This window comes from Agelaius phoeniceus, chromosome 10 (genome assembly GCF_051311805.1).
Source record: "Agelaius phoeniceus isolate bAgePho1 chromosome 10, bAgePho1.hap1, whole genome shotgun sequence".
NCBI lineage: Eukaryota > Metazoa > Chordata > Aves > Passeriformes > Icteridae > Agelaius > Agelaius phoeniceus.
The window spans coordinates 20,541,646-20,554,357 of NC_135274.1; the positions used below are offsets into that span (position 1 = coordinate 20,541,646).

Consider the following 12,712-nt stretch of genomic DNA (forward strand, 5'->3'; position numbering starts at 1 on the left):
AAGTAGTTTGACACCCAAATTAGTGATACAAAACCGTCAAAAACACAGTAAATCAGCTTCTCTTTGGAGTGTTTTGGTTGGTCAGTGAAGCATTAGGTCACTTTACTGGTAATATAAAGAAAGGAGAATATATTGCCCATTTTACCAAACACATGACAAAAATTTGATTCTATGATTTTACAATAAATCAGGATGTAAAAAAAAATGTTTTGCCACTGATACACTGAATAAAATAAAGTAGTAAATAATCCTTTCATATTTGAATAGCCAATCCTGGAGGGGGAGTTTGCCTTACCTGCCCTGCATAGCTGTAGTTGAATCCCAGTTCCCGTGAAATTGTCCAATTTGCATGTTCTTCAATCACTGTCATATCTGGGAACTTTACAGGGTTGCTAAACCAATCAAATTCCAGCTCTAAGCATGGAGTTTCCTAGGTCAAGGGAATTCAAATTACTTTTTCTGCTGAATGATAGCAACCAGAATAAAGCATATTTTGAAAATGCACTCTTAAGGGGGAAGCTGGCATGCAAATACCTTATTTGGATTTGATCCAGTAACACCAATAGGATTCAACAAATCCTCCAGCCCATGAGGTACTGCCCAAAGATTCAAAGCCATTTTCCCAGATACCAGAGTGTCTGTGTAATCGAACATGTTTATATTTCCCCAAGCCAATGGACAGTGCTCCTTAAAGAGATTAAAATATGATTTTTTTTCAGTGTCATCTATGGATTACTGCAGAGCGAGTCAGGAGAAATAACATTTTCACCCCAGATCAAGTTGTCACATTCCCAGATTAGCAGAAAGCAAGTTGTGGAGGAATGGCTGTTATAGCAGTCCTTTAACAAAATAGTACTAAAAGAATTGTAAAACAACATGCACATATCTTCCTCACACCAAACTAAGTCAGGATGATGAAAAATGTTTTTCTGACAAGGAGATTTTTTACCAAGTCCTGTAGTGACAGAACAAGGGGCAGCAGTTTCAAACTTGAGGCCAGTATTTTTAGATTGGACAAAAGAAATATGGTTTTCTATGAAAAGGGTAGCCAGGCACTGGCTCAGGTGCCCAGAGAAGCTGTGGCTGCCCCAAACCTGGAAGTGTTCAAGGCCAGGCTGGATGGGGCTTGGAGCAACCTGGACTAGTGGAAGGGGGGTGGAACTGGATGATCTTTAGGGATCCCTTCTAACCCAAATCATTCTGTAAGGTTCACAGACCTGCTTGTGGACAAACACCCTATGTATTACCTGTGACACACACTCAAACCCACAAGGTAATGATGTTGCTGGCTAAAAATTAAACATTGTCTGTAGATTATTAAAAATCACTATTTGACATCTAGCATTAAATGCTAAAGGAGTACAAAATTTCTTTACTTGAAAATTCAACTCTAAAAGGTACAAATATTGTCCTTTAAAATTAAGTAAGTTAGGAACATGGGTTTTGAAAATTAATTTTAAAAGCACTTCCACCTCAAAACACTAACACTGGTCTTCATGTCTGGCAATGCAGTATAGGTATGAGTTACAGTGCTGAACTGATAAGCTTTTTTCTGTGTTAATTTCCAAACACACACACACAAAAAAAAAAAAGAAAAAAACCCAGAAAAAAGCCCACCCATATTTCAATCAGATTCAAATCAAACATTGCACTAAGACTCAGTGCCAGGCCAGCATTTACCAGCTATCTTCCCAAGCTGGGGCTCACTAGCACAACAAAGGCACGAGGTGCTTTACCTCCTTGGCCCCCTTGCGGCCTTTGACAGAGCAGATGGAGAGGCAGAGCCGAGCAGCACGGGGGAGGTCAGGAATGTACATGTCATACAGCAGCCACTCGTTCCACCTGCAGGTCCAAAAGGCACAATTAAACCAGGTTAAAGGAGGCATCATTCACTCCACCAAAAGGCATTTGTTATATTCCTAAACTGTATTTGCATACAGAGCACGCTTTCTTACTGAAAAAGGGTCCCCACGTGTGCATTTGACCACATTCACTGCTTTTGGGAATGGAAACTTCCCCAACAGCCTTCTAGACCCAACACTGTTTAAAAGGCCATGTTAGGTTCAATTCCTGGAACCTAAAGATAACGGATTTGCATATATGCTACACTAAAGGAGTACAAAATTTCTTTACTTGAAATTCAATGCTAAAAGGTACAAATATTGTCCTTTAAGGACAAGGTTTAGCTTGTCAAACAGTTTTCCCTTCAGGGGAAAAAGGCAACTGGAAAAAAGAGCTTTCAAAACCAAACTAAACTTCAACTGTTGGAACATAAAAAGATATCTGCAAGATGGGGATAGAACATGGAAATCCAAAGCAAAATTCCCAAGTCAAATATTTTTCTATTTACTATAGCAATAACAGCACAGATTGATTCTACAGGAATAGTTTGATTTTGTTTTCAAGAACTTCTTTAAGCAGAATTCATCTCTCAGTTGGTAGAACTGTGCTTTTGAAGAGGAACTTCTGATCCAGTTTCTTCCCCTAAGCAGATTGTCATACAGAATTTTCTCAGTTGAAAGAGAAAGCAGCTTCCAAGGACAGCATTAATTTTTCAATGTATCTGTAGGACTGAAAGCAATTTTACAAAGAAATAACTGTGAAAGCCCTTCTCTAAGAATAAAGAAATTGGCAGATGAAGTTTAATTCACTTTTCTTATGTGTTGATTTCATACAATACAGATCTATGTGACCATATCCATAATTTCAAGGCATAATCTTCACCACCTTTCCAAGATTTTATCTCTAAAATAGTTGAAATTATCAGTTCAAGTACCGCAGTATTCAGGGCAACTCAGGATGAGAGCCTATTTTTCACCAACTATGTAGATTATTAGTCCTTTAATTATAAAACCTAATCATATTCATAAAAAATGTACAGATAAAAATAAGAGTTTCAAACATTATTATTAAAGACATGAAGTCAGAAAATGCAAGCAAAGAACTACTTCTGCACATATATTTTGCAACTAATCTTAGCAGGTGCTGAAATTTCACACCTCTTCATTAGTTACAGTTATGAGAACAGGTGGCTAAAAGATGACCCTAATGTTTCTATATGCTCATAAAAAACTTCTTTTTGCACTTGTAAGTTCAGGTGATTAATTTTTTCCAGGTAATATTGATGGTTTGTCATACATCCTGAAAATATATTCTATACTATGCTATTATGTGCAAGACAAAATGTTTGTGCTTGAATTAGATTAATGCTATATATATATATATGGTTATGTATTCTATTTTTACAAAACTTAAGGTAAAAGATTCCCAGTAAGGAGCTCTACCTGAGTAATGGTTAAGTGGAGCCTTTACTCCTTCAGTGCTATAATTAATCATGCCCTGAAAGTCAGGTTCTCTACAGTCACTCAGGTATTCATCTCACCTGGGATTAGAACAAGGTACCCTCTGAGTATTCACATTGTCACACAAAGGTTCCCCTCCATGGTAGATGCCTGTCCTAACATAGATCTGGAAACAACATCCATATTAGTCTCTGAAACGTTACTGTAAACAAACGTTTTCATTGCAGTCAACACATACATGATTACAACATATTATCCTTTCGTTTTCAGTACCAAAACAAAACCAAAACTGAAAACCAAACAGCTCCACCACTCCCCAAATTAATTCATGCTTTGTTGGGTCTACAGCACAGTTTATAAGCATATCCTTCTAGAAAAAGTGTTTTGGTCTTTCTCCTCATTAATTGCAAAACTAGTTCTTAAAAAATACAGTAACAAACTTGAAATCAACACTAAAAAAAAAACCCCTGGAATTTACTCTCCATTCTTCCTGTACCAAGGTGTCATGAAAGGAATTCCATGGAAAGAGAGTCAGGGTTGTAGATGTCTTCAGTGGAATTGAACACTACACCTGCTTTTTGTCCCCTATTACCCCACACCTTTATTTCCATAAACAAAGACAGCATGCCCTCATCAAAAGCACTCTCTGTTACTGTAATACATTTTTAACCATAATTACTTAGAGGACAGATTTCTTTTTCTATCCATTGCAATCTCTGCTGGAGTGCTACGCAAACTGAATCCTGCTCCTACCAGGCAGAATATTAGCTAATTACCACAACTCACACTTTTTAAGCAGTATAGAAAAGTTTCTAGATGCTAAAACATGGGTGTGTTCTTTAGAATTCAATACTTCAATTTAAGTAAAAGAGCGGTATCATTTTCTAACGTGCTAAATAACAATTCTTTTCCAATGTCAAAACGAAACACTCAGGAGGGAAACCACAAAGCCACAAGTGATGCCATACCTTGTCTATGTCCCTAATGTTCACATTTACATAGGTAGCACAGAGGATCCTTATCCTGAGAGCGCTGTTGATGGTCCAGAGGGATTTGGTGGTGGCCTCCCCGTTCATGTAGGGCGTGGCAGTGGAGATGCGCCGCGAGTAGGAGGGCATGGTGAAGGTGTCCAGGGGCAGCTGCGTGTACAGGCTCTCCTTGGCCATCAGCATCAGGTTGGGCATGCGGCCAAGCATGATGCAGCTCCTTATGTACTGCAAGGAAACAACCAAAGTGTGCCACCACGTTTTCTGAAAAATCCTCTTTGCCCAGGATTTTCTCCTGGGAAGCTGAGAAGCCTCAGAGAGGAATGGAAACAGTAATTATCTGATGGCTGCTCCTGTGTTTGCTGCTTTGGAATGTGGCTTGGGCATTGTTTACCAATAGGTGAATGTTTGATTGGTTCCATGTGAATTGTTTTAACTTAATGACCAATCACAGCCAGCTGTGTCAGACTCTGTGTCAGTCACGAGTTTTTATTATCGTTCTTGCTAAGCCTTCTGGTGTATCTTTTCTCTTTCTTTGGTATAGTTTTAGTATAGCATCATATCATATATCATAAATCATAATAAATCAGCCTTCTAAGAACATGGAGTCAAATTCTCATCTCTCACCTCATCCTGGTAAGACAAACAAACACCACAAAAGTGCTGTGTGTTTGCAAAGCCTACACTCTTGGTAATGGAAACCTACAAAGATACTTGGGGAGACAGGAAAGTGAAAGAGCTGATTGTGTCCTGCATGCACACCCTGCAAGTGACAGCAGGTACAGCATCCAGCAGTTGGGCAGGGTCACACAGCCACACCTCATGGCTCTGAGATGTGAACATCTACAACAATGGAAGGCTGAACTGGAGAGAGAGATGGGGGCTGAAAGAAACCCCAACCAGGTTTCTTGTAGAGCTCCTCAGCCCCAGAACAGTGCAGCACAGAGCAGATGGATGTGAGCTGCTCCTGGAAGCAATTGAGCTGTTCTGGAACAGCAGGGGCTGTACCAGCCTGCAGTGCAGCACAGGTGCCTGACAGTGCCAGTCCCAGGCAGGGAGCACAAGGAAAGCAGCAGCCACGCTCATTTTTGGCTCAGGTGTGCTCATTACCTTAGGCTCAGCACTGATCCTGACACACTTCACCTGTCCATTCAGGTCTGAGTGCTGAGAGCATTTAGTCTGGCAACACCACCACAAAACACAGTGTGTTAGGACAGGTCCAGCCTGGAGTTAATGAGCAGGCTCTGCTGGGGCACAGCAAAGGCAGAGCAGATGCTTCTGAAGAAACCACGCTAGATCAAATAGGTCTGGTGTTTGATCTTCAGATGACTCTGCAAAATTATTCATGTATGCCTGCACTTGTTCCCCAGCTCCCAGAGTACAGAGATGCTTTTCCCATTATTCAGGATACCCCACCCCTCCTTCTCTCCTCCACTGCTCTGAAGATCAGATTGTCAACCTTTTTAGCTGAAGGAATGGGAGCAGCTTAATACAACAATACATTCCTCCAAGAGGAAGCAGCAGCAGCAGCTGCTCAGATGCTCCTCTGCCCCATGTTCTCTCACACTCCCAGCACCAACAAACCCAGAGAGTGAAGGACAGACAGACATAAGGAAGACTCAGCAATGATTTCTGTAGCGCTGGACATTTACGTTTTTTATCTTATTAAAGTAATGATAAAGCTGTGACAGGAAAAGAGTTTGCTCTTTTACCACCCCTTTAGGACAGGATTTAAAGTAGTAATGGTTGTTTCATAATTTACAATCTGATCAAATTTCCTGTTTTATTACATCAGCACCATTCAAATATAGCTCATCTCTTGCCATTAAAAATCTAGGATATTTCTGAAAGTACCTACCTTTGATTTAGCACTAACATTAGAAGAAAACATTCAAAGAAGAAAAATTATATGAGTGATACAAATTCTAATTAAAACTACCTTTTCTCCCCCCTCTCCCTTCTGAAGCACATGGATTAGCCAATTTGTGCACACACTGTCACTTCCTATGTTTTGGATTAATTTAATGAAAAAGCCAGACCCAATACTGATCATTTTTCTCCCCACAAATTTGGATTATTTTGGTGTAGTTCAAAAGAAATCCTTTATGTTACTCACCTTATACTGGCTCAGTGGACATTTTTCTAGCAAGTATTCATCACAGCCACAGACTTTTAAAATATATTTGCCCTGGTACTCCAAGACACAAAGTTTCAGTTGTTCAGATGACAGCAACATACTTCGAGTTTTCTTCCTAATTGCTTCAGCAATAACTTGCTCAGGCACACAGTCATGATTGATTTTTAAGGTGTATTTCTGCTTATCATTGTTTGGTGAGACTATGACCCAGATCACCACTATAATTTGCCCTGGAATAAATGTAAAATAATGTCAGGCCTATAATTTTCAATGCAGTTTCCAAAGAAAAAGCACAAACCCAAAATAACCCCCAAACCAAACAACTCCCATGCCTCCCCCACACAAAGATTTGCTTTTAGTATTAAAAGAAGATGTAAACAAAATTCATTGCCCAAACTTAGAGAGGGTTTATAATTTCTGCAAGGAACTAGATGCATTAAGTTTATTTTTGACTCTAGTGGAAATTCAAACTTTTAGCCAGCCCTGAGGTTAAGAATATTTTTATTAACTACTGACTATTTGGCCTTCAAGACAAATACAGTAACTATTTCATATTTGGGGACTGCAAAATAACTCAGTGATTCAGCATCATTTAATTCCAGATATCTGAATGCCATAGAAAACTGCAAAGACAACAAGCTGTTCCCACCCACTAAAAAAAAAGTCACCTCTGTTTACTGAGTTATATTTCAAGATTCAGATAGAATAGCACAATTTTAAATATCCCTTTGAATGCAGAGTCCATCAAGAAGATTATTCTGAACAACTTAAGGTGTAAGATATTGTTGGAGTGTCCTAAATACAGCACATAAACCAGTGATCAAGTCAACAGCTGTACTCTTTGATTTCAAACACTGAAAATGTATTATGATTCTGCTGTAAACATTGCCCTTACCTTTGTCTAGTTTGTTGTATATGTGTTTGGGGAGTTCAGCTGAGGACTCCACATTTGGAGGGTACACATAGAGTGCTCTGCTGTGAGGGGCGTTGGCATCTCGCAGGTCCACGGCTTCTTTACACACGTTCAGAATGTTTCTTCTGAAGTCTTGTACTTCTGGATCCTTGACCATGTCAAACTCACAGACAGGCATGCCAATAGCAAAACCTACAGCAATGGAGCAGCATGAGGGTATCACTGTAACTGACAAGCAGAGCTAAAAATTTCTTCAGTCACAAAAAAAGCCAACATAAAGCAGAACACAGCCTAAAATATGTGCCAGCTTCTACATGCTACATACATAGATAATTGTTTTATATCATTCAAGAACTACACAGTTCTAAAGTTCAGTGCACTTAGCAGACACAGAAAAGGTTAGAAAACAGGTGTACATTCCTTGAAGATCCTGGAAGCCTTAAATCACTGCTCTCACAGCCAACATTCCTCCTGGAGGAAAAGGACCAGGACTCAACTTCCTTTGAAGTCAGCACAGAGTTTCCTAAGGGGACCAGAGGAGCTGTGAAATTTGATTTTTTCTCAAACCCTGGCAGGATTATTGGTAACTATTAGGACCATAATCAACTTTGCTTACAATGGAATGACAGTTATTAATTTTTTTTTTAATGACCTACATTATTCAAGAACTGCAATGAGCACTCCAAGAGACACTGAACTTAAGCTCTTTGACACAGATACATATAATAACAGTGCATTTCATTCAGGTCCTTCAGATGTAATTCCATTTACTTTAAAGGGATTACTTGGATAAATCATCACTTATGCATGAGTGTTCAAATGGAAACTTTCAATTGCTGTGTTGCATGGTTACCTAACCACTGCTCTCCTCAAGTCCTGAACACGTTGAGCTTTACAAAACAGAAGCAATTTACTTATTATGCATTCGTCACAATTAAATCATTTAACAATTAGCAGTACCTCAGAACAAGTATTTCCAGTTGACAAGTCTCTGCCACTGCAGTACACATTTGTTAGCAATGAAACAGGAGTGGGTATGTTTGTACTGCCTCAATTTAACTCTTTACCAAGATGTTGGAACAAATGCCAGATTCCCTGTGCTTTCACAATGGACCATAAGCTACTTTAGAGATGATTAAAAACACCAATTTGTCTTGCCTTTGCATCTCCAACCTCAGGTGGTTTTTTCCCTCCTCTCCCTATGGCTTTTGTCAGAAGGGGGAAGAAGAAAGGTGAAAAAACCTAATTTCTGAAATTTGACTTTGTAAGCAAGATAGAGTAGTATTAAAATCTGTGTCCACAAATCTAGAATGTTAAATCTAGAAAGTACAATTCTGTAAACCCCAAACTAAATTATAACTGACTTCCCAAATAACAGGATAGGCTTTGCTCTGTAATAATATGAAATCCTGCAAATAAAAGACAAGCAAAAAGATACCCTCTAACCCACAGGCAAGTACAAATATGCTTCACAAAGCCAAGGTGAATGAAACAGATCAGAAAGCAGGAGTTTACCTCACTGATTATAAATATTGGCTTTACTATGATCAGCATCTTTGGACATTTGATGCAACAACTGGCACTTATGAAACGTGACAGATACGACCCATTTCGGTTTTTATATTTTGAAGAGGATAATCAGTTAAACAATGTTTTTAAAAAAAGATAATCTCACCTATTTCTCTATTAAGAATCTTTTCTTCTCTGTTACCTACTGGTTCAATAACTTTCAGGAAAGGCTGAAACAGTCGCAGGTCACAAAGTCTCCGTGTTTCATCAAAAAACTCTTCTCTCTCCGCTTCCTGTGTAACACTTACAAAAATGTAAGAAGATTCATCTTGAAGGAGCTGATAGAGAGGGTACTTCCTTGCTTCTTTAAAGAGTTCATGTTTAATAGTCAGTAAGGTGGCCTCACGGAGGCATTCTAGAGTCACTATCATTCCATTTGGGAGGAGACACTCCACCAGGATCCTGGGGGGCATCAAGTGGATGCCCCATAGTTCACCAGATGACGGCCGGGGAGGCATTTTTAAGTCTTGGGGAGACTTTGTACTTCAAGCTCTTAGAGCAGTGATTCGTACGTGTAAACCTGAGTGAAAAATCAGAAATCCAAATGTCAACATTTAAAATACAAACATCACTGAGAATTTCAGATAAAATGGTTCAAACGCCGCTTAATAATTACAGATGAATATTCAGGGCTGTATTTTACATTCACAAGAAAGACTTGATGAAAACAAGCCTAAGAACTTGTATTTGAATCTAAGGATCTACTCAAACAAAACAGTTTGTAGAATCACACTAGTTTGGAAAAATGCCTATATATATATATATATATATATATATGTCTTAAGAATAGAGGATTTTTTAAATCTGAAATTTAAATTCATTAATAGAACATTTCAATAGCGAAGGAATGAAAATACCTAAAACTGAAATTATTATAGAAATTTTTAACCAAATCTCCAGCCAAGTTCTCTTCAGTTTTAATTTGGAAAGTGAAGCGCTTATTATAATTTGGATGATACAAACCATCAGGTCTTTTAAGTTTAGCTAAACCAAGGCTTCCATGTTTAAAAATGTTTTTTTCTCATCTCAAACCTCTAAATATTCAAAGAACACTTACATTATAGTTATAAATATTTACTAAAAGCTCTAAACTTGATTTTAAGAATCCATGAACACACAAGACTTGGCCATAGCCATTTCAGATCAGTATAAGCTACTTACACCAACAACAAACCCTTTTTTCCATTAATGAGACAGAAGAATTGAGCCCCACTAACGTTTTGTAGTTGGGCTTGTTTTATTTAGTGCCAATGCCCCGTTCCAGTTCCCTCTGGCAGCTGCATGAATGTCCCTGCCAAGCCAAAGGAAAGGAGAGGAACACGTGTGTGACCCTCTATCTGTGCTGCTCTGGCCATCTTAGAGCAGAGGAAATGAGTATGAGAAAGAGACAAAATGAGAATGGGACAGACCATGAGAAAACCAGGGTCTGGACAGAGCAGAGATGTTTTATAGCCCAGTGGGTGAGGGGAGATGCCAAAAAGAGAGCAGAACTACCCAGCAGGCACACAGTAACACTTCACCAATAAACACTCCTAATCCCTACCTATTTTTAATTTGCTTAACCAGAGGCAATATTTGTGTATTTGCAAAAGAAATCCAGTTTGTTCAGCATGTTTTCATGTACAAATTGTTGGCATCCTGTGGCAAGACTGAAGAACACTTCATGTTACAAAATATTTGGTCTTCTTTACTGGAATTCTGATACTTTCACACAGTATTCTAGATTTTTCTGTAATGAAATAAAGTTGCTTATCTACGTATTCACTGCTCTTAATTTTGGATAGATCCATCACAGAACCATAGAATGTTAAGGGTTGGAAGGGACCCAAAGAGCATCTCATTCCAACTCCCCTGCCATGGGCAGGGATATTTCCACTATCCCAGGGTGCTCCAAGCCCTGTCCAACCTGACCTTGGACACTTCAGGGATGGGGCAGCCACAGCTTCTCTGGGCACTCTGTGCCAAGGCCTCACCACCCTCATGGTCAAGACTAACATTTACCTAGCCTGAATTTACCCTCATTCAGTTTGTACCCATCACTCCTTGCTTATCAGCACGGTCACAAACCCTCTTAGGACTGCCCCTGTATCTCAGTTTTCTTAACAACAGAAAGGAAGGGAAACCCACAAGCCAACAGCTTCACATGTCTTCTGTTGGATCAGCTTCCTGAAAGCTCTCACTGTGGAAAAGCAATGATTGCAGTGCTTGCCTTTAATTTTAAAAATATGTATTTATATAAAAATATATTTCTGCATATATTAATTAAATTATGTACCTATAAAATTAATGTATAACATTTTTATATATAAGTAAAGAAAAAGTGATCCTCCCTGTTGCATTAACATTTCTTTTCTAAAAGGTTTTCTTCCAAGTACATCCAGTACCTGCTGTTGCCACACGTCAGTTCTTACAAAGAAACATCAGAATGAAAATGATGTTTTCCCAAATCCACTGCTTCCTAAGCAACTCTGAGAAGCAATAGGGCTGTCTTTTTTAATCCCTCTTTTGTAGATGCAGTTTGGGCTTTTAAAAATATCCACAGAAGTATTGAAGTGCCACTGCAGATTTAGAAAAATGCTTTTCCAGTACCACCCCATGCATATTTAGAAATGCTTTGCAACTGACTTCTTTTTAAGAAAGAGCTTAAAGAAGCTGCTTTATTTCCCCCATCATTGTGACAGCCTCAGCGAGCGGATGCTGAAATGGAAAGCTCCCAGCACACACAATGTATTTACAGAGACAGAATTGGGAAGCTTACCAATTACAAAACACTACCAGTGAACCCAAATAACACCATTCAGAGTAACTCAGAGGGTTCCAAACCACTGATAGCTATCCTCAGCTCCCACATAAAATGAAATACACAAGTTAAATGGCATCTTTTTGATCAGGCAAAGCATGAACAAGGTTCCCTCTCCATATCACTGAATCACATGCCTATTTACATTTCTTAACTGCAAACACAGGCAGAAGCACATCACTGTTATGGCACAAACCAGCACAAAGCCCCCAAACAAACAAGAATATGCAGTCATATGAGCTTTCCTGTCCACACACACACAATGATAGTACAGATGGACGCAACCAAATTAAATATTCACAACACAGACTCAGCTGGTACCAGCAGCCTTTTAATTTCAGTTCCACCATCCTGCTGAGGCTCTTCTGAACCATGAGAGCCCATTTTCGCCCTGCCCAAGGCATGTGTCCTCACCCCTCACCCTGCTGGCACTGGGGCTCCCTGAGCCAACTGGTTACAGGTCAGATGGATGGCAGAGAACCGCTCACTTTCCCTTTCTTGTGCTGCCTTCTGCTGCTTTAGCTCCCTCCTGTGATCCCCATGGAGTCAGCCTAATGCAGGTCTGCCCTGGGGGGCTGCCTGTCTGCAGCAGGGCTGGGCAGGAGCAGCTGCAAGGATGGTGCCTCATTCCACTGCAAGTTTTCCTCCCTCTCTACCAGAAACAAAGAAACAGAGGCAGGAGTCGGGGACACACATACATCAAAAATGTAAATCCTTTTAGCCAAGCATCTCTTCAAAATAAACATCAGCCTTGGCTTCCTTAAAGAATTCAAACCTTAAATGACAACTCGGTACCTTTTCTTTAAAAACTTGCAAATGGTCCAAATGTGACATCCCAAAATCTACAATTTTTAGAGCAACTGCACCAAGACAGCAGCTTTTGTTTCAAGCTGGGATCCAGGCATGTGCTGGAGTGGTGCATGCAGGCACTGTGTGCACATTCATTCCACTTGCACATGTAAGCACGCCTCCAGGGTTTGGATTTGGAAAGCAAGAATGTAAACA

At 39.5% G+C, this 12,712-nt stretch overlaps 1 protein-coding gene across 6 annotated transcripts in view; it reads right to left on the reverse strand.

The window, feature by feature from the left end:
• PIK3CA (phosphatidylinositol-4,5-bisphosphate 3-kinase catalytic subunit alpha) overlaps positions 1 to 12,712 on the reverse strand; it is a 42,436-nt gene that overhangs the window by 16,318 nt on the left and 13,406 nt on the right. For 5 of the 6 annotated variants that reach the window (XM_054639700.2, XM_054639698.2, XM_054639697.2 and 2 more), the window contains 8 exons: positions 9,014 to 9,427; positions 7,321 to 7,530; positions 6,405 to 6,655; positions 4,271 to 4,516; positions 3,383 to 3,468; positions 1,737 to 1,842; positions 535 to 687; positions 296 to 430 (listed from right to left, as the gene is read on the reverse strand). In XM_054639700.2, the coding sequence (XP_054495675.1) occupies positions 296 to 430; positions 535 to 687; positions 1,737 to 1,842; positions 3,383 to 3,468; positions 4,271 to 4,516; positions 6,405 to 6,655; positions 7,321 to 7,530; positions 9,014 to 9,365 (1,539 nt within the window). In that variant the 5' untranslated portion in view covers positions 9,366 to 9,427. The remainder of the gene's footprint in view (positions 1 to 295; positions 431 to 534; positions 688 to 1,736; positions 1,843 to 3,382; positions 3,469 to 4,270; positions 4,517 to 6,404; positions 6,656 to 7,320; positions 7,531 to 9,013; positions 9,428 to 12,712) is intronic. The other variant, XM_054639702.2, reaches the window with a different exon arrangement.